Genomic DNA, 22,562 nt, shown 5'->3' on the forward strand with positions numbered 1-22,562 from the left:
AGACGCAGAAGTTCTCTGGCTGCAATCTTACGCTTAGGACAGTTGTTCACTTGATGCTTGTCGTCCCCACAGTAGAAGCAGAGACCATTCTTCCTGCGGAATTCTCTACGTTGTTGGGGGGACACGGAGGCCCCGAGTTGCATAGGTATCTCTGAATCTTTCGGGGAGGAACGAAGCAACGGAGCTTCGGGAGGCATCATGGGGGAGTCGGAGGAGAAAACACATAAACGTTCACGTTGTCGTTCCCTGAGACGTCGGTCAAGTCATACCGCTAAAGCCATAACCTGGTCTAGGGAGTCAGAAGAGGGATAGCTAACTAGCAGGGCTTTCAGGGCATTCGACAGACCCAACCTAAACTGGCACCTTAAGGCAGGGTCATTCCACCGAGAAGCTACGCACCACTTCCGAAAGTCAGAGCAATACTCCTCAACAGGTCTCTTACCCTGACTTAAGGTCACCAGCTGACTCTCGGCAAAGGCAGTCCTGTCAGTCTCGTCATAAATAAGTCCGAGAGCAGAAAAGAAACAATCAACGGAGGAAAGTTCAGGGGCGTCAGGAGCCAAGGAGAAGGCCCACTCTTGGGGCCCTTCCTGGAGCCGGGACATAATTATACCCACCCGCTGGCTCTCAGAACCTGAGGAATGAGGCTTTAAACGAAAGTAAAGCCTACAACTCTCCCGAAAGGAGAGAAAAGCCCTCCGGTCCCCTGAGAACCGGTCGGGCAACTTGAGGTGGGGTTCAAGAGGTGCGGTGAGGGGAACTACCAGGGTAGCATCAGGCTGGTTGACCCTCTGAGCCAGGGCCTGGACCTGTAGGGAGAGACCCTGCATTTGCTGAGCCAGGGTCTCACGGGGATCCATAGTAGTGTCAGGGACCAGGGGTAGACTAGGTATGGGCTTGTGATTATGTAATGGCAGGGGGTAGGGAGACGGACAAGTGAGCCCTAATCTACCCGCCACTCTGCACTCCCTGCCTACTTGCAACGACCCGCCCTAGGCGACGGGGTACAACTGGACGGCGGTCCCTGCGCTCAGTAAGTGCACGACAAACACGACAAACATACAAAGGAACACAAGCAAGGAAAAGGGGCCGTTGCCCACGGCAACACCGTGAGCAACCAGAGTGGTGAACGAGCCGAGTCAAGCCAGGAGTGTGCGAGATACAAAACGAAAAGCAGAAGAGTAGTCGGTAAGCCAGGGTCTGTATGGAGCAGGATCAAAAATAGCAGGAGCTGTAGCTGGGCCAGGAAACCACAAGGAAAGAATCACAAGCACCGAGGGACAGGAAGTGCAGGCTTAAATAGACCGAGGGCGGGAGCTAGCTGAGTCTGGCCAGGTTACGATAGGCTCTCCCACTCCTAAGCCTGCCAGCCTGAATGGTGGAAGCAGGAGTCAGTCTCAGGGATGTATTCTCAGGTGCTGACTGATTAGTTCTGGGAGTTAACCCCGAAGCTGTGCCTGGCAGATCCTTTACATGCGCCTGCGCTGTTTCTCCTGGACCGATAATTTTAGTCGGTCTACTTGCATCGGGACCTCGGGCAAAGCAATAGAAGCAGGCAAAAGGGGTTGCTGAAAGTTGGGCGCCAGTCTAGGGCACCGACGCTCCTGACGAACCTCGTGAGATCTTTCCCTCAGCCTTATGTCTACCCGAGTGGCAAGCAGAATCAAGTCGTCCAAGGCAGAAGGCAGATCTCGAGCAGCCAGTTCATCCTTGATCTCGGACGACAGGCCATGCCAATAGGATGCCACGAAGGCCTCATTGTTCCAGGATAGCTCTCCTGCCAGAGTCCGGAACTGGATCGTATGCTCGCCCACCGAGGTGTCCTCTTGGCGAAGGTTGAAGATGGCAGTGGCTGCTGATGAGACTCGCCCAGGCTCCTCAAAAACAGTTCGGAATATTCGCATGAACTCCTGGAAATCTCGGGTCTCGGATCCCTGACGTTCCCAGAGAGGATTAACCCATGCCAGGGCCTTGCCAGTCAGGAGGGAGATGATGAATGCAATCTTGGCTCCATCTGACGGAAATGCTCGAGAGTCCAGGGTAAAATGAATGTGGCATTGGTTCAGAAACCCCCGACAAGCACTGGCGTACCCATCGAACCGAGAGGGCAATGGTAGCGAGAACCGAGGGTCCGTACAGGAACTGCCAGGAGGAGTAATAGGAGGATCGGCTTGAAGGACTTGCATAGAGGCAGGAAGAGAAGCAACTAGCGTCCCTAGCTGCTGCGCCATAGAGTCCACTGCCACGAGGAGCTGATCCTGCCTAGCTCGGAGATCCAGCAGATCCGCCTGCATGGCTTGGGAGGGTGCCAAGCCCTTGAATTGACCAGTGGAGTCCATGGCCAGAGCGTACTGTCACGATGCGGGGTGTGGACCTACTGGGCCGTACCGCGTAGCGGGGTGGCAGCTGGCCAAACAGGTAAGTATAGAGTTCAATTAGTTCAGCAAAGGTACCTGAGGCAATCGTAGGCAGTAGTGAGGCCAGCACGTCCAGGACCAGGCGGCGAACAGTCGTCAGGTGAGACGTAGTAGATCAAGTGTAGACTGTAGCACAGCACGGCAATAGCACAGCACGGCAATAGCACTAGGTAGCACGGAAACAGGATATGGGATACAGGATACAGGAGCAAGGTACACTGGGAAACTGAAAGAAACTGGTAGACCATTAGCACGACAAACAATGGGTAACAAACAACGCTCTGGCAAAGAGCAAGGAGACAGAGCCCTTTTTATAGCCCAGGGCATCCTGGGCTAGATTTTAGAGTTCCTGCAAAAATGTGCGCACTGGCCCTTTAAGGCCGTGCATGCGCGGGCGCGCGCGCCCGCCATGGACACTCTGAATCCGGAAGTGAGTGCCGGCGCCTGACAGGAGGACGATGCTGCAACGAGGTAAGTTGTCCATGGCCACGGCCGTCGAGGTTAACGACCGAACGACGGACCGTGGCCATAGACGTTACAATAGGTCAACAGATCAGCTTCATCTAAGTTCATTGGAGGCGGCTTAAAGATTTCTGTGGCTGTCTATTTTATAGAAAGAGGGCTTTCCAGTGAAAGCATATTTGCAGTGGCAAAATATAGACCTTCCCATCCCGGAAGTCAAAAACAGCGCTCGTTTCAAGCGTCCGACGTCACTACACTGGGATATTCCCTGTCCTTTTTATATCCGGTAGCTCCCCCCTCCTCCCTCCCCCTCCACACACCCCTCCCTGTGACGTTTGGGGGAGTGTGCTAGATACAGGCACGGCAACTCGCATTGCGACCGCAGCCAGACCGAGAGCAGACAATAGTCTATCTCCCAGCATGTGCCGCGATCTCGCCGCGAGCCGCCGCCCCCTGCCACAGCAGTATCGTGCGCATCGCTCTCTCTCACTAACGGGAGATGAATGGTGTCTGAAAACAGCGATTGTGGTTGTTCGCTGTTTTGAGATGCGTAGTCTGGGGAACTGGTTAGGTGACGAAGCAGCTGAACATTGGCCGCAACGTTTCACCAACTTCTTACTCATTGGCCGAGTTCCCAGCTTCTCGAACAGGCGCTGCCGAGCTGTGCCAGAGTAGATATGCACAGGTAAAACCTGTCTTTATGAGAGCGATGAGCCCGATCGGCGGGCCAGGGGAGGGGAAGGGAAAGGGGGGGCCTAGAGAAGACGAGACATAGGTATGGTGTATGAAAAGTCGAGGTAAAGATACCTAGACTGACATCCATGCAACCCCCATGTAAAGATAATGTCTTGAAGCCACAGATTGGACTTGTTTATTTTTATAGGAATCTATTATTATATGATAATGTAGATCTGTGTTGAAGATACTTATTGGCAAAATGTCAGACTATAAGGCTGGGTTCACACGACCTATTTTCAGACGTAATGGAGGCGTTTTACGCCTCGAATTACGTCTGAAAAAACGGCTCCAATACGTCGGCAAACATCTGCCCATTGCTTTCAATGGGCTTTACGATGTACTGTGCCGACGACCTGTCATTTTACGCGTGTCGCTGTCAAAAGACGGCGCGTAAAATTACAGCCTTGTCAAAAGAAGTGCAGGACACTTCTTGGGACGTTTTTGGAGCTGTTTTCTCATAGACTCCAATGAAACCAGCTCCAAAAACGGCCATAAAAAACGCAGCAAAAAACGCCACGAAAAACGCGAGTTGCTCAAAAAACGTCTGAAAATCAGGGGCTGTTTTCCCTTGAAAATAGCTCCGTATTTTCAGACGTTTTTTGTTAAGCGTGTGAACATACCCTAAGACTGTCTCAAAAAGCAAGTGTAGGTTGCCAAGGTGGAAAGTTTTGTTTTAATCCGGAAGGGGTCATAACGGGATTATTAGGGAATTAATTTTGAAAAATGGCTACAAAGTTACATAGTTACATAGTTAGTACGGCTGAAAAAAGACACATGTCCATCAAGTCCAACCAAGGGAAGGGAAAAGGGAAGGAAAAATTTCTACACATAGGAGCTAATATTTTTTTGTTCTAGGAAATTATCTAACCCTTTTTTAAAGCCATCTACTGTCCCTGCTGTGACCAGCTCCTGCGGTAGGCTATTCCATAAATTCACCGTTCTTACTGTAAAGAAGCCTTGTCGCCTCTGCAGCTTGAACCTTTTTTTCTCCAGACGGAGGGAGTGCCCCCTTGTTTTTTGAGGGGGTTTTACAAGGAACAGGATATCACCATATTTTCTGTATGTGCCATTAATATATTTATATAAGTTAATCATGTCCCCCCTTAGTCGTCTTTTTTCAAGGCTAAATAGGTTTAATTCTTTCAATCTTTCCTCATAACTTAAATTCTCCATGCCCCTTATTAGCTTCGTTGCTCTTCTTTGTATTTTTTCCAACTCCAGGGCATCCTTTCTATGAACTGGAGCCCAGAACTGAACTGCATATTCTAGATGAGGCCTCACTAATGCTTTGTAAAGTGGCAATATTACATCTCTGTCCCGCGAGTCCATGCCTCTTTTAATACACGACAATATCTTGCTGGCCTTTGAAGCAGCTGATTGACACTGCATGCTGTTATTGAGTTTATGATTTACAAGAACACCCAGATCCTTCTCAACAAGTGAATCCGCCAGTGTAGCTCCCCCTAGGACATATGATGCATGCAGGTTGTTGGTACCCAGATGCATAACTTTACATTTATCTACATTAAACTTCATTTGCCAAGTGGACGCCCAAACACTTAGTTTGTTTAAATCTGCCTGCAATTCACAAACATCTTCCATAGTCTGAACTATATTACATAGCTTGGTGTCATCTGCAAAAATAGAAATAGTGCTATTAATCCCATCCTCTATATCATTAATAAATAAGTTGAATAATAGTGGTCCCAGCACTGAACCCTGGGGTACACCACTTATAACCGGTGACCATTCAGAGAAGGAATCATTGACCACAACTCTCTGGATACGGTCCTTGAGCCAATTCTCAATCCAATTACAAACTATATTTTCTAAACCTATAGTCCGTAATTTACCCATTAGGCGTCTATGGGGGACAGTGTCAAATGCCTTTGCAAAGTCCAAAAACACTAAATCCACAGCGGCCCCTCTGTCTAGACTTCTGCTCACCTCTTCATAAAAACAGATTAGGTTAGTTTGACAACTTCTGTCCTTAGTAAAACCGTGCTGGCTGTCACTTATAATGCTATTTATTGTCACATAATCCTGTATATAGTCCCTCAATAGCCCCTCAAACATTTTCCCCACGATGGATGTTAAGCTTACTGGTCTATAATTACCCGGGGAAGACCTAGAGCCCTTTTTGAAAATAGGCACCACATTTGCCCTGCGCCAGTCCCTTGGCACTATACCAGTCACTAGAGATTCTCTGAATATTATGAAAAGGGGGACAGAAATAACTGAACTAAGCTCTTTAAGAATTCTAGGGTGTAACCCATCTGGTCCCGGAGCCTTGTGCACATTTATTTTATTTAATTTAGCTTGGACCATCTCTACATTCATCCAATTCAGCATATCAGCCGATATATTAACAGCACTGGCACCGGCTACATCAGCTGCTCTTTCTTCAGTTGTATATACAGAGCTAAAGAACCCATTTAGTAACTCTGCCTTCTCTTGATCCCCTGTGATCAACTCCCCATTACCATTATCTAGGGGTCCTACATGTTCAGACCTTGGCTTTTTTGCATTTATATGCTTGAAGAATTTTTTAGGATTTGTTTTACTATCCTTGGCCACCTGCCTTTCATTTTGTATTTTTGCTAATTTTATTACATTTTTACAGATTTTATTAAGCTCTTTATATTTTACAAAGGCTACAGCTGTACCCTCAGATTTGTATTTTTTAAATGCCCTTTTTTTGTCATGTATTGCCCCTTTCACAGAAGGTGTAAGCCATGTGGGGTTTAATTTGAGTCGTTTATACTTATTACCTGTAGGAATAAATTTTGCACTATAATAACTCAAAGTAGATTTGAAAATCTCCCATTTATCATTTGTTCCATTATTTGACATTAGTTCTTCCCAGTCCATATCCTGAATTGCAGCCCTCATCCTGGGGAAATTGGCTTTCTTAAAATTAAATGTTTTTGCCCTCCCAGCCTGCGTTTGTTTTTTACAGTATAGGTAAAATGTAACTATATTGTGATCACTGTTACCGAGGTTTTCACGAACATTGACATTCCCAACAAGATCTGCATTATTAGAAATGACCAGATCCAACAGAGCTTCACCTCTAGTCGGGTCTTCCACAAACTGGCCCATAAAATTTTCCTGCAACAGGTTGAGGAAATGTCTCCCCTTTGCAGTTGAAGCCGAACCATGACACCAATTAATATCCCGGAAATTAAAATCTCCCATTATCACTACAGTACCCGCCTGTGCAGCCCGCTCCATCTCTTTATATAGCTGAACTTCCATCTCCTCAGTTATATTGGGGGGTCTATAGATTACACCAAAAGTAATTTTTTCAGTGTTTACCTCCCTTTCTAGTTCCACCCACAAGGTTTCAACCTCCTCACAGTCTTCACCCACTATTGTCTCTTTCACACTCGCCTTCATATCACTTCTCACATACAGACATACACCACCACCTTTCCTATTTGTCCTGTCTTTACGAAAAAGTGTAAAACCCTGTAGATTTACAGCCCAGTCATGTGAAGAGTCCAGCCATGTTTCAGCAACACCAACTATATCTATATTTTCTTCCAGTATCAAGGCCTCCAGCTCCCCCATTTTACTTGCTAGACTTCTGGCATTTGTGAACATACACTTTAACTTGCCTGTCAGTTTTTCACTTTTATTATCAGAAATGTGATTTGACATTAATCGGTCCTTTTTATTTACACTGATGTTTTGTAACGAAAGGATCTCCTTATCCTGTTGCCTAGTCCTCTCCCCACCGTCTGTTTCTCCCCCCACCAATATAGTCTGACCCCTCTCTAACCTGGCTACCCCTTTTTTTTCTACATTGACCTCCCTCCTCAGCCCTAGTTTAAATACTCCGCCACCCCAGCTAGAATTCTCTCCCCCAGCACAGCGGACCCCCTTCCATTTAGGTGCAAATCATCTGCAGAATACAGTTTGTACCCCAATGAAAAGTCAGCCCAGTGCTCTAGGAACCCAAATCCTTCTCCTCTACACCAAGACTTCAGCCATGCATTTAACTCCCTAAGCTCCCGCTGTCTTTCCTGTGATGCGCATGGCACAGGCAGTATTCCTGAGAATACAACCTTGGAGGTCCTTCCCTTCAGCTTGTAGCCTAGTTTCAGAAAAAGCATGTAAAATCAAGCTGTTCATTGAGCCCATTTGGTACAATTGATCCTAATTTGAAAATCCATTTTGACTCTCTATGCAAAAGTACTCTATCGATGTTTCCACCTCTTATTGATGGTTGCAACCATTCTATTACAGTAAATTTTAGACGACTTGGGTCTCTTTTATGTTTTAGATGAACATGACCGGGTATAGGTTTGTCCCTTTTGTGTAGGATGTCGCCTATGTGCTCAAGGACTCTGTTTTTGAACTCCCTGGAGGTATTCCCGACATAATCTAGAGGGCATGGATAGGTAATTTTGTACACTACATTTTTTGTATTACAGTTGGAGACATTTTTTATGGGGTAACGGATTCTTGTATGAGCGCTATGAAAAACTTTAGTTATCTGTATAAACGTGCATGCTATACAGTTTCCGCATCTGAAGCATCTGTCTAGCCAGCAACCTTCCTTTTTCTTGCTGTCTAAATGACTATGTGTGACTTGGTCCCCTATACTTCTTCCTTTTCTATAGGTTATTTGTGCCCTCGATGTTATTATTTCCTTTAGGTCTGCATCCATATGAAGAATCTTCCAATGCTTTTGTAATATACCCTTTATCGTATGATCTGCCATATCATACGTTCCTATCAACCGTATTGGTTGATTAGTGATTTGATATCAATGGCGATGGAAACACTGCTAATGGTTTCCGTTCGTCACCGTTCCAGAAGGTTTCTGTTTATGTGATGGAATCAATCAAGCAGTCGACTGCGCTATTAATTCTGTTGGAAAAACGGAAACCTGCCGGAATGGTGACAAACGGAAACCATTAGCAGTGTTTCCATCACCGTTGATATCAATGGTGATGCAAACGGAAGCTGCGGTTTCCGTTTAGCTTTCCGTTGCGAGGTTCCACGATGGAAACCTCTGATGGAACCCCTGAACGGAAAGCGAACGGTGATGTGAACAGGCCCTTACTTATACAGTTATCTTTTTTTCCATTGTCAAATTTTGCTAATGACTTGTATATATCACTGCTGGTCAATTTTTGATGTAATAAATTTCTGTAACTAGTGGTCTGGTGTATGTCTACACCACATTCCAAATTATTATGCAAATGTTATTTTTCGCTGATTTTCTTAAATAGTCGATGCAAATGACAGTCAGTGTAATCTTCAAGCCATCAACCGTTGGAGTATGATGCAAATTTTATTGAACAAATCTCCTAATGATAACAGATTTTTTTTTAGAAGTAAAAAACTCAAAATTCATGGTTTCAAATTATTATGCACAACAGAGATCAAAACATTTTAAAGGTTGTAAAGAGAACTAAAATGGTAATTTGTTGAATTTGCAGCATCAGGAGGTCATATTTACAGAAAACAAAAGCTCTTTCAATCAAAAAAAAACTTAGCAGGCCAAGTTGCATGTTAACATAGGACCCCTTCTTTGATATCACCTTCACAATTCTTGCATCCATTGAATTTGTGAGTATTTGGACAGTTTCTGCTTGAATATCTTTGCAGGATGTCAGAATAGCCTCCCAGAGCTTCTGTTTTGATGTGAACTGCCTCCCACCCTCATAGATATTTTGCTTGAGGATGCTCCAAAGGTTCTCAATAGAGTTGAGGTCAGGGGAACATGGGGGCCACACCATGAGTTTCTCTCCTTTCATGCCCATAGCAGCCAATGACACAGAGGTATTATTTGCAGCATGAGATGGTGCATTGTCATGCATGAAGATAATTTTGCTACGGAAGGCACGGTTCTTCTTTTTGTACCATGGAAGAAAGTGGTCAGTCATAAACTCTACGTACTTTGCAGAGGTCATTTTCACACCATCAGGGACCCTAAAGGGGCCTACCAGCTCTCTCCCCATGATTCCAGCCCAAAACATGACTCCGCCACCTCCTTGCTGACGTCGCAGCCTTGTTGGGAATGGTGGCCATTCACCAGTCATCCACTACTCCATCCATCTCGACCATCCAGGGTTGCACGGCACTCATCAGTAAACAACACGGTTTGAAAATTAGTCTTCATGTATTTCTGAGCCCACTGCAACCGTTTCTGCTTGTGAGCATTGTTTAGGGGTGGCTGAATAATAGCTTTATGCACACTTGCAAACCTCTGGAGGATCCTACACCTTGAGGTTCCCGGGACTCCAGAGGCACCAGCGGCTTCAAATACCTGTTTGCTGCTTTGCAATGGCATTTTAGCAGCTGCTCTCCTAATCCTATTAATTTGTCTGGCAGAAACCTACCTCATTATGCCTTTATCTGAACGAACCCGTCTGTGCTCTGAATCAGCCACAAATCTTTTCACAGTACGATGATCACGCCTAAGTTTTCTTGAAATATCCAATGTTTTCATACCTTGTCCAAGGTATTGCACTATTTCACACTTTTCGGCAGCAGAGAGATCCTTTTTCTTTCCCATATTGCTTGAAACCTGTGGCCTGCTTTGATTGGGCACACCTGGCAAACGAATTATCACAGGTGTCTGAGATTGATTACAATGATCCAAATAGCCCTAAGACACAATACCATCCATGAGTTTAATTGAAAAACTAATAATTAAATGTTTAGGACACTTAAATCCAATGTGCATAATAATTTGGAACACGGTGTATAAAAGCTCATGGTTAAGAGAAAAAGGTGGATTATGTATTCCCCTCCATTATAATTATATTTTATAAGTATATTCACATTTGTGGTTATGATAATTAACATGTAATGAACATATACAAGGTATATAAAATGTTATTTCATGCAGCCATGTAAAGCAATGTGCCCTTTTTCTATTGGATAAGTGATCATTGTAATTGTTTTTCTGTTGTATTTTGCAGATTGGAACTGAAAGTCCATGGACTCTCCTGTTGCTGAACCATTTCTTGAAGATCCCAGCACTAATCTTAAAGGTGAACAATCAAAGAAAGTAGCTTTGATTTTTTTTTTCAAAATGTTTTTATTGTGATTTTCACCATAAACAACTCTTTTACAATGAAACAGAAACATCAAAGTGACAAGAGCATTGTGATAGTAACAATGAGCGATATTATAGCAGAAAATGCATCAAATCTTGTGCACAAAAATCAGAATTATAGAGGCGTCTACCATGTCTAGCTTTGATTTTTATACTATCACGTTTGTGTATTTGTATAAAATCACAGAGGCACAATAAAGTCTAGTTGATTTCAACGGTAGAACCACAAGCATAACTCGAAGATGTTGAAGTCTTACCCTATTATGGCTCCACACAAACTCAGAGTTGTATGGAGCCAAAATATCCACTCAAAAACTGGCCCGTCTGTACCTCCGTATGATTCTGATTACATACGGCGCTATATAGAGGTTTTTCCTGTATTCTGTATGAATAATTGTAGAGCCGACAGTCGCGGACTGCCTGCATCTACCTTCCCTCGGTGGCCGCGCTTCCGCCAGCCTGTATGTACATACCGCCGGCGTCCCCTTCCTTCCTACATGGATCGCCGGCGGTGAATTTCATGAAAAACTCTGCCAATAAGAAGAGAAGGCCACCTCCCCAGTACCTTTCCCGGAGTTGGGGGTATGGTTATCTTAAAAAAAATATTCACCTGAAAATTCCCTCCTACAAATTTGCTCCTAGATTTCTCGGTCCCTTTGAAGTCTTGCAACAGATCAATCCTGTGTCATACAAGCTACGTCTACCTACTACTCTAAAAGTTCCCGATTCCTTCCATGTGTCCTTCTTGAAGCCTGTGGTCCTCAACCGGTACAGTAAGTCCCTTGGTTCTTCTACTGCTCCTAGAGATTCCGCTGATGTGTTTGAAGTTAAAGAGATTCTGGATTTCAAGAAGGTTGGAGGGAGGTCCTTTTATCTGGTGGAATGGAAGGGTTTTGGTCCTGAAGAGAGGTCCTGGGAACCTGAGGAGAACTTTGATGCTCCCACTCTCATCAGAGAGTTCCTCTTACACACTGGACCTAATAAGAGGGGGCGTATGGGGGGGGGTATCATATATACCCATGTATCATATATCAATAAAGAAGCAAACACAGTGATTTGCACTAAAGATCAGTTATAAGACCAAATAAAATTAGTTTTAAATGTATACACTTTACTTGAAGAGGTTGTCCGGATATTTTTTATTGATGGCCTATCCTTGGGATAGGTCAGTAGTATCCGATCGTGGGGGTCTGACTCCCGGCATTCCCGTCGATCAGCTGACTAAAGAGTCCTTGTTGTCGCCGCCTCTTTAGTGTTTACCTTGCACAGCGCCGTACATATCGGTAGCGGATGTGCCTGGGATTGCAGCTCAGTCCAATTCACTTGAATGGAGCCAGAACTGCAATCCCAGTCACAGCCACTCTGGATGTGTATGGCGCTGTGTCTGTAAACTGTGAAAAGGCTGCGGCAACAAATGGGGGTGCCGGGATTCGGAACTCCACCGATTTGATATTGATGACCTATCCTAAGGATAGACCATCAATAAAATTTGTCTGGACAACTCCTTTAAATATGTTTGTGTGAGGTGCAAGTGGTTGGTGCGACTTTTATTGTCAGAAAAGGACCTATTGTTTAAATAAAGTTTTTAAATTAAACGTATTTTTTACATTTTGGTGGTGAATGTTTTTATTTTCCATGTCACTATGTATATTTAGATAATAAATCCGGAAATATTTCAGTTTTCAAACTGACCACTGAGCCTCACAACCTGCATATCTCACTGAGCGTGCCCACAAAACTCTTCCATAGAAGTCAATGAATCATTGCCAGATTCCAGTTTCCTACTGTACAGTTTATTCACATGGCTGCTGTAAAGCAAAAAGGGAATTGGAGCATAGGAAAGGCCAGACAGGTCCAAAGGTTGAGAATACCGAACAGTGGGTTTTCTTCCGGGTACTTGGGTTTTCAATATTGCAGATCTGGTTCACAGAATATTGAGAGGGGCTGGTGAAAGCCCAGCGATCATGGTGGAGAAAAATTGAGGAAAAAAAGGAATTGAAGGATTCAATCCAAGGCAAGAAGTTTAAATAAGTTATATGTTTAATGGATAAGAATGCTTCTTCTGGGTGTTGTGCTCTTAGCACAACACCACAAGGTAAGCACAATCGCTTACCCCCGACCCTTTGTCACTTTAAACAAGAGATGATGCACGATGTGCGCCGGGTGTTTTTTGTTTTTCTTTCCTTGTCTACAGTGATCATGGTGGACATTAGCCCCAATGACAAAGCTAGAGGTTGGTGGAAGGTCCTTAGAGATGATTTTGGTATAGTAAGTTTTAGGCAAGGACCTTAAATATAGTATTTTTGGAAATTCTACCTACACCGCATGCCACATAAGAGAGGCAGCGGGAGATTAGGGAGGTAAGTAAATGGCTAAAAAAAATTGGTGTAGGAAGGGGGGGTTTGGGTTTTTGCAGAACTGGGCCAACCTCTGCAGGCTACAGACTCTACAGTAGGGATGGGCTGTACCTTAATTTGGAGGGTGCAGCTGTATTGGGGGAGAAAATGTGAAACATTTTTCTATGGGGCTGCAAATGAAATAAACAAAAAAAGTAATACTTACCTATCCTTGTCCCCGGAGATCCAGCGCTTTTATTTAATAGTAAAACACTGGGTTAAACTGCCACTGAGACTTGGGGATATTTGGTGGAATGTAAACGTAACTTTAGCAAACCGTACTAGGAAGTTGCTGCCAAGGCAAATAAAATCATGGGATGAATCCAAAGAGACATAGCTGCTCATAACAAGAACATGGTTTTGCTTCTATACGAATCGCTAGTCAGACCTAGTTGGATTGCAGCACCAAGACAGGTTATCAAACTTCCGGTTATACAGTTTGGAAAATAGGACAAATTAGGGGCAATATAATTACAATTTACAAATATATGAATGAACAGTAAAGAGATCTGTCTAATAATCTTTTTATACCTAAGCCTGTAACCATTACAAGGTGGAGGGGGACGAACCTCTAAGACTGGATGAAAGAAGGTTTCACCATACTCATAGATGGGGATTCTTTACTGTAAGAGCATAGAGTCTATGGAATTTGCTGCCAACAGTTGTTATAATGTTTGATTAATTTAACATGTTTAAGAAGGGCCTAGATGCCTTTCTTAAAAGATAAAATATTACATGTTATGGATACTAGATTCCTAGAGATGGGATGTTGATCCAGGGATTTCTTCTGATTGACATAACTGGAGTTGGGAAATAGTTTTTACCCCTAATATGGGGCAATTGGCATACGCCTGATAGGGGTTTTTGCCTACCTCTGGATCAACATGGTAGAATTCTAGGTTAGACTTGATGGACCTGTGTCTTTTTTCAACCTTATTAACTATGTAAATCTCTGAAATGCTGTTCACAAAGCAGAGTAGCAGCTCAGACAAGATAGCTATCCCCTAATCATGTACAGAAAATAGAATAAAAAAATTATTTCATAAAATACAATAAGAAAAAGAATATATTTCTGTATCTGGTTTTAAAATATAAATGATACATTCTGGTTTAAATGCCTCACTGATTCAAAATGAGCCAAAAGTTTTTGGTTAAAGAGGCTCTGTCACCAGATTTTGCAACCCCTATCTGCTATTGCAGCAGATCGGCACTGCAATGTAGATTACAGTAACGTTTTTATTTTTAAAAAACGAGCATTTTTGGCCAAGTTATGACCATTTTTGTATTTATGCAATGAGGCTTGCAAAAGTCCAAGTGGGCGTGTTTCCAGTAAAAGTACAACTGGCGTGTATTATGTGTGTTACATCGGGGCGTTTTTACTACTTTTACTAGCTGGGCGTTCTGACGAGAAGTATCATCCACTTCTCTTCAGAACACCCAGCTTCTGGCAGTGCAGACACACAGCGTGTTCTCGAGAGATCACGCTGTGATGTCACTCACTTCCTGCCCCAGGTCCTGCATCGTGTCGGCCACATCGGCACCAGAGGCTACAGTTGATTCTGCAGCAGCATCAGCGTTTGCAGGTAAGTAGCTACATCGACTTACCTGCAAACGCCGATGCTGCTGCAGAATCAACTGTAGCCTCTGGTGCCGATGTGTCCTCGCTCGTCCGACACGATGCAGGACCTGAGGCAGGAAGTGACGTCACAGCGTGATCTCTCGAGAACACGCTGTGTCTGCACTGCCAGAAGCTGGGCGTTCTGAAGAGAAGTGGATGATACTTCTCGTCAGAACGCCCAGCTAGTAAAAGAAGTAAACACGCCCAGATGTAACGAACACAATACACGCCCAGTTGGACTTTTACTTTAAACACGCCCACTTGGACTTTTGCAAGCCTCATTTGCATAAATACAAAAATGGTCATAACTTGGCCAAAAATGCTCGTTTTTTAAAAATAAAAACGTTACTGTAATCTACATTGCAGCGCCGATCTGCTGCAATAGCAGATAGGGGTTGCAAAATCTGGTGACAGAGCCTCTTTAAACTACTGTTTTGGGCTTATTATAAGCTTTTACAGCCAGGAAGTTAGAATCACATCTCTGGCTACGGAAGCCCTTCCCTGCTTCGACTTGACTATCCTGCAGGTAAAGAGTTAATAGCAAAATAAGTTGTATAAATATTTGTACATTCTGTACAACTTTGGCTTCCACTATATATCTATAATGCGTGCATATTCTGTGTTTTATAGAGTAAATAATGTATTTTGTATTTAGTAACTATGAGCATTTTCACCATAAATTTTGCCGTACTATTATACCCAAATGTTCTGTCAAATGTTCTATTCATAAATGGCGTTTCATTTTGCAGAAGAGAAATTATGGACCACAGTTGCCGATGGATCAGTTCGACTGCGGATTGACTCTTCTTGTCCTCAGACTCCTGTAACTGTGCATGAAATGTTTTTGGAATGCATAGATAAATATGGCTCTCTAAATGCACTTTCAAGTAAGAAGGATGGTTTATGGGAACATATTAAGTTCAAGGAGTATTATCAGATGTGTCGTCAATCTGCCAAGGCTTTCCTGAAGGTGAGATAATTATTAGTGGTAACTAGTAGTAAGGAGCATAAAGTGAATCTAACATAAGTAACGCTATATGTTATATGTATAAATAGCATAGTCGACTACGCTATTGATTCCGTCGTTTTGACGGAACCCTTGCACAACGGAGACAAATGGAAACCATTGGCACTGGATCCGTCTCCATTGAAATTAATGGTGATGGAAATGGAAACCTATACTTTCCATTTGTGACAGTCAAGGCTCCGTTCTGACGGAAAGCACAGACAGAACGTTGGAACGGAGCCCTAAATTGTACATTGCAGAGTAGTGAAGAGTACAAAAGATAAGTAAGGTACACCAAGCCAAAAAAGAACAGTGTAGCCAAGATAAGCCTGGCCAAAAAGGAATGTTTAGTACTCATTTTAGGAAAGCACATTCAGATGCGCTGGTATAGCCCAGATAAAGCAGAAAAAAACCAGTAATTTATTCCAATTTTATTAAAGATGTTCCAGACTTCTTAGTTCTCATCAGTGCAAAGTATGGAAACCATGGCTCTACAGAGTAGAGCTTTTGGCCCACCCAGTATGGTAGCCAGGGGCATAACTAGGAAACACTGGGCCCCATAGCAAACTTTTGACTGGGCCCCCCTCCCCTGAGTGCCACACACAGCCTGGCCTTGTAAATAGTGCCCCCTGTAAATAGTGCCATACAGCCCCCTCCTTTAGACAGTGCTATACAGCCCCCTCCTTTAGACAGTGCTATACAGCCCCCCCTGTAGACAGTGCTATACAGACCCCTGTAGACAGTGCTATATAGCCCCCCCAGTAGACAGTGCTATACAGCGCCCCCCATGTAGACAGTGCTATACAGTGCCCCCTTGTAGACAGTGCTATACAGCCCCCCCTTGTAGACAGTGCTATACAGCGCACCCTTGTAGACCGCGCTATACAGCGCCCCCTTGTAGACCATGCTATACAGCGCCCCCCTTGTAGACAGTGCTATACAGCGCCCCCCTTGTAGACCGTGCTATACAGCACGCCCCTTGTAGACAGTGCTATACAACGCCCCCCTTGTAGACAGTGCTATACAGCACCCCCCCTTGTAGACAGTGCTATACAGCGTCCCCTGTAGACAGTGCTATACAGCGTCCCCTGTAGACAGGGCTATACAGTCTCCCCATACAATGCTATACAGCTATCCCTGTAGACTGGGATATACTTTCAAGTATCACAAATAGGGAATTTTTTTTCTTTTAAGCCACGCCTCTAATCTCACCCAATCCCGGCTCATACATACTCGGTTCATACCACACAGTATAATCCCCCCATAGCTGCCACCATACAGTATAATGCCCCCATGCAGTATAATGCCCACACAGATGACCCCTACAATATAATGCCCACATAGATGCCCCATACAGTTTAATGCCCACACAGATGCCCCTTACAGTCTAATGCCCACAAAGATGCCCCATACAGTATAATGCCCACACAGATGCCCCATGCAGTAAAATGCCCAAACAAATTCCCCCATGCAGCATAATGCCCCCACAGTATAATGACCCCCATAGCTGCCCCCACACAGTCTAATGCCTCCCATACTTCCCCCACACCGTATAAAGCCTCCCATAGCTGCCCCACACAGTATAAAGCCTCCCATAGCTGCCCCCACACAGTAAAAAGCCTCCCATAGCTGCCCCCACAGTATAATGCCCCCATAGCTGGCCCCATATTATAATGCCCCCCACAGCTGCCCCCACAGTATAATGCCCCATACTGTATAATGCCCCCCATAGCTGTCCCCACAGTATAATGCCCCATAGCTGTCCCCACAGTATAATGTCATCCATAGCTGTCCCCACAGTATAATGCCCCCATACAGTATAATGACCCAATAGCTGTCCCCACAGTAAAATGACCCCATAGCTGTCCCCACAGTATAATGACCCCATAGCTGTTCCCACAGTAAAATGCCCCCATAGCTGTCCCACAGTAAAATGCCCACATTGTTAGGGATCTGCCAGGTACTTCATCTAGGTATACTCCTGGGATTAATCAATCCACACCTGAGGCCAGACCTGTTCGACTGACACCATCTCCCACCAACCAGGGTGGCAGGCTCAGGAGTGGGTGAGCCTATCGCGGCCTGGTCTGTCGGAGTTAGCTCCGCCCCCTGTCCTTTATTACCTGCCCTGTTCTCTCCCTCAGTGCTTGTAATTCTTTTGGATTCCTGGCCCCACTGCTGCTTGCTCCAGCCTGCTTCTGCCGTGCTTCTGCCTTGCTGCAGTTCTGCTTGACCTGCTTTGCTTTGCCCCTGGCTTGCTTCTGTCTCCTTGCCCGCTTGGGTGTACTCACTTCGTCCTGGTCCTGACTGTCCGTTCGCCGCTCCGTTTCCTCGTGGCGTTCCGTGGCTACTGCCCCTTCCCTTGCATGTTCCCTGTTTGTTTTCCTGTGCACTTAGACAGCGTAGGGACCGCCGCCCAGTTGTACCTCGTCGCCTAGGGCGAGTCGTTGCAAGTAGGCAGGGACAGGGCGGTGGGTAGATTAGGGCTCACTTTCCCTTCACCTCCTTCCGGCCATTACATAATTACAAGCCCTTACCTAGTCTACCATTTCTCCTACGCTGACGCTATCATGGACCCCCTTGAGACCCTGGCCCAGCAGATGCAGGGCCTCTCCCTACAGGTCCAGGCCCTGGCCCAAAGGGTCAATCAGGGTGACGCTGCTTTAGTAGTACCCCTCACCTCACCTCTAGAACCCGACCTCAAGTTACCTGACCGGTTCTCAGGGGACCGTAAGACGTTTCTCTCCTTCCGGGAGAGTTGCAGACTGTATTTCCGCCTAAAGCCCCACTCCTCAGGTTCCGAGAACCAGCGGGTGGGTATCATCATATCCCGACTCCAGGAAGGGCCCCAAGAGTGGGCCTTCTCCTTGGCTCCTGACGCCCCTGAACTTTCCTCTGTTGATCGTTTTTTCTCTGCCCTCGGACTCATTTACGACGAGACTGACAGGACTGCCTTAGCCGAGAGTCAGCTGGTGACCTTACGTCAGGGTAGGAGACCGGTTGAGGAATACTGTTCTGATTTTAGGAAGTGGTGCGTAGCTTCTCAGTGGAACGATCCGGCCCTAAGGTGCCAGTTTAGGTTAGGATTATCTGACGCCCTGAAGGATCTGGTGGTTAGCTACCCCTCGTCTGACTCCCTTGACCAGGTTATGGCCCTAGCAGTACGACTTGACCGACGTCTCAGGGAACGTCAGCTAGAACGCTTCAGTGTGCTCCCCTCTGACTTTTCTGCGATCCCCCCCGAGGTCCCGTCTCCTCGCCCCTCCACGGAGGACTCGGAGGTACCTATGCAACTCGGGGCCTCCATGTCCCCTCGACAACGTAGGGAGTTTCGCAGAATGAATGGTCTCTGCTTCTACTGTGGGGACGACAAGCATCTACTGAACACCTGTCCCAGGCGCAAGAATAAGAAGCCGGAAAACTTCCGCGCCTAAGTGATCATCGGGGAGGTCACTTGGGCGCACAGGTATTTCCCGTTAATGTGAAACGCAATAAAATTTTGCTTCCCTTTCAGGTCTCGTTTGCTGGCCGGGCTGCCACGGGCAGTGCTTTCGTGGATTCAGGGTCATCTGCTAATATCATGTCTGCGGAATTTGCTATGTCTCTAAAGATGCCTTGTATTGATTTACCTTATCCTATCCCTGTAGTAGGAATCGACTCAACTCCCCTTGCTAATGGTTATTTTACTCAGCATACTCCTGTTTTTGAACTCCTTGTTGGCTCCATGCATTTGGAGCAGTGCTCTGTACTGGTGATGCAGGGATTATCGTCTGATCTGGTTTTAGGCCTTCCCTGGTTGCAGTTGCATAATCCCACGTTTGATTGGAATACTGGGGATCTCACCAAATGGGGTAATGAATGTCTTATGTCATGTCTTTCTGTTAACTCTATTTCTCCCCGGGAGGAGGTAAACACGCTTCCTGAGTTTGTTCAGGACTTCGCCGATGTGTTTTCTAAGGAGGCCTCCGAGGTGTTGCCCCCCCATAGAGATTACGATGGCGCTATCGATTTGGTGCCTGGTGCCAAGCTTCCTAAGGGGAGGATATTTAATCTTTCATGTCCTGAACGTAAAGCTATGAGGGAATATATCCAAGAATGCCTGGCCAAGGGTTTCATTCGCCCCTCGACTTCTCCTGTAGGTGCTGGCTTCTTCTTCGTGGGGAAGAAGGATGGTGGTCTTAGGCCGTGCATTGATTATCGTAACCTGAATAAGGTCACCGTAAGGAACCAGTACCCACTTCCTTTGATTCCGGATCTTTTTAATCAGGTTCAGGGAGCCCAATGGTTTTCTAAGTTCGATCTACGGGGGGCATATAACCTTATCCGCATCAAAGAGGGGGATGAGTGGAAAACTGCGTTCAACACACCCGAGGGTCATTTCGAATACCTGGTCATGCCCTTTGGGTTGTGTAATGCCCCTGCTGTCTTCCAGAATTTTATTAATGAAATCCTGAGAGAGTACCTGGGTAATTTTCTTGTTGTGTACCTTGATGACATACTGGTGTTTTCCAAGGACTGGTCCTCCCACGTGGAGCATGTCAGGAAGGTGCTCCAGGTCCTTCGGGAGAATAATCTGTTTGCTAAGACTGAAAAATGTGTCTTTGGGGTACAGGAGATACCATTTTTAGGGCAAATCCTCACTCCTCATGAATTCCGCATGGACCCTGCCAAGGTTCAGGCTGTGGCGGAATGGGTCCAACCTGCCTCCCTTAAGGCGTTACAGTGTTTTTTAGGGTTCGCCAACTATTACAGGAGATTTATTGCCAACTTCTCGGTCGTCGCTAAGCCTCTTACGGACCTTACCCGCAAGGGTGCTGATGTCCTCCATTGGCCCCCTGAGGCCGTCCAGGCCTTTGAGACCCTCAAGAAGTGCTTTATCTCGGCCCCCGTGCTGATTCAGCCCAACCAAGAGGAGCCATTTATTGTGGAGGTTGACGCTTCCGAGGTGGGAGTGGGGGCCGTCTTGTCCCAGGGTACCAGCTCCCTCACCCATCTCCGCCCCTGTGCTTACTTCTCTAGGAAGTTTTCGCCCACGGAGAGTAACTATGATATTGGCAACCGCGAACTTCTAGCCATTAAATGGGCTTTTGAGGAGTGGCGGCACTTCCTGGAGGGGGCCAGACACCAGGTAACGGTCCTTACGGATCACAAGAATCTGGTTTTCCTAGAATCGGCCCGGAGGCTTAATCCTAGACAAGCTCGGTGGGCACTATTCTTTACCAGATTTAATTTCTTGGTTACCTATAGGGCTGGGTCCAAGAATATTAAGGCTGATGCTCTGTCACGTAGTTTCATGGCCGATCCTCCTTCTGAGAAGGATCCTGCTTGTATTTTACCCCCTGGTATAATCGTCTCTGCCACGGATTCTGATTTAGCTTCTGATATCGCGGCTGATCAGGGTGCAGCTCCCGGGAACGTCCCTGGGGACAAACTGTTTGTTCCCCTGCAATACCGGCTGAGGGTACTCAGGGAAAACCATGACTCCGCCCTATCTGGTCATCCTGGCATCTTGGGCACCAAACACCTCATTACCAGAAACTATTGGTGGCCTGGGTTGCCTAAAGACGTTAGGGCTTACGTCGCCGCTTGTGAGGTTTGCGCTAGGTCCAAAACCCCTAGGTCCCGACCTGCGGGCCTACTACGTTCCTTGCCCATTCCCCAGAGACCTTGGACCCATATCTCCATGGATTTTATCACCGATTTGCCTCCATCTCAGGGCAAGTCGGTGGTGTGGGTGGTAGTCGACCGCTTCAGCAAGATGTGCCACTTTATGCCCCTTAAGAAGCTACCTAACGCCAAGACGTTAGCTTCTTTGTTTGTGAAACACATCCTGCGTCTCCATGGGGCCCCAGTCAATATCGTTTCTGACAGAGGGGTACAATTTGTTTCCTTATTTTGGAGAGCTTTTTGTAAAAAGTTGGAGATTGATCTGTCCTTCTCCTCCGCCTTCCATCCCGAAACTAATGGCCAAACGGAAAGGACCAACCAATCCCTGGAACAATATTTAAGGTGTTTCATCTCTGACTGTCAATTCGATTGGGTCTCATTCCTTCCCCTTGCTGAATTTTCCTTGAATAACCGGGTCAGTAACTCGTCAGGGGTCTCCCCGTTTTTCTGTAATTTCGGGTTTAACCCAAGATTCTCCTCCGTCTCCCCTGGTTGTTCCAATAATCCTGAGGTAGAGGATTTTCATCGGGAACTGTGCACCGTCTGGGCCCAGGTTCAGAAGAACCTAGAGGCGTCCCAGAGCGCACAAAAGATTCAGGCGGATAGTAGACGTTCTGCTAACTCCCGGTTAGTCGTCGGGGATTTGGTCTGGTTGTCGTCCAGGAACTTGCGCCTTAAGGTCCCGTCCAGGAAGTTTGCTCCCCGATTTATTGGACCTTATAAGATCATTGAAGTCCTCAACCCTGTATCCTTCCGTCTGGAGCTCCCCCCATCATTTCGCATACATGACGTCTTCCATGCCTCCCTCCTTAAACGCTGCTCCCCGTCCTGGTCCCCCTCGAGGATACCTCCTGTTCCCGTTCTCACCCCTGAGGGGGTGGAATTCGAGGTGGCCAAGATTATGGACAGTAGGATGGTCCAGGGCTCCCTCCAGTACCTGGTCCATTGGAGAGGATACGGGCCGGAGGAGAGGACTTGGGTACCTGCCCGTGATGTTCACGCTGGGGTATTGATCAGGAGGTTCCACCTTCTCTTCCCCACTAAACCGGGTCCCCTTAGTAAGGGTCCGGTGGCCCCTCATAAAAGGGGGAGTACTGTTAGGGATCTGCCAGGTACTTCATCTAGGTATACTCCTGGGATTAATCAATCCACACCTGAGGCCAGACCTGTTCGACTGACA

At 46.1% G+C, this 22,562-nt stretch overlaps 1 protein-coding gene across 1 annotated transcript in view; it reads left to right on the top strand.

The window, feature by feature from the left end:
* ACSBG1 (acyl-CoA synthetase bubblegum family member 1) overlaps positions 1 to 22,562 on the top strand; it is a 102,212-nt gene that overhangs the window by 27,368 nt on the left and 52,282 nt on the right. The window contains exons 3-4 of the mRNA XM_075857655.1: positions 10,559 to 10,630; positions 15,459 to 15,679. Of these exons, the coding sequence (XP_075713770.1) occupies positions 10,576 to 10,630; positions 15,459 to 15,679 (276 nt within the window). The 5' untranslated portion in view covers positions 10,559 to 10,575. The remainder of the gene's footprint in view (positions 1 to 10,558; positions 10,631 to 15,458; positions 15,680 to 22,562) is intronic.

The sequence above is a fragment of the Rhinoderma darwinii genome, chromosome 3 (assembly GCF_050947455.1).
Source record: "Rhinoderma darwinii isolate aRhiDar2 chromosome 3, aRhiDar2.hap1, whole genome shotgun sequence".
Lineage (NCBI taxonomy): Eukaryota > Metazoa > Chordata > Amphibia > Anura > Rhinodermatidae > Rhinoderma > Rhinoderma darwinii.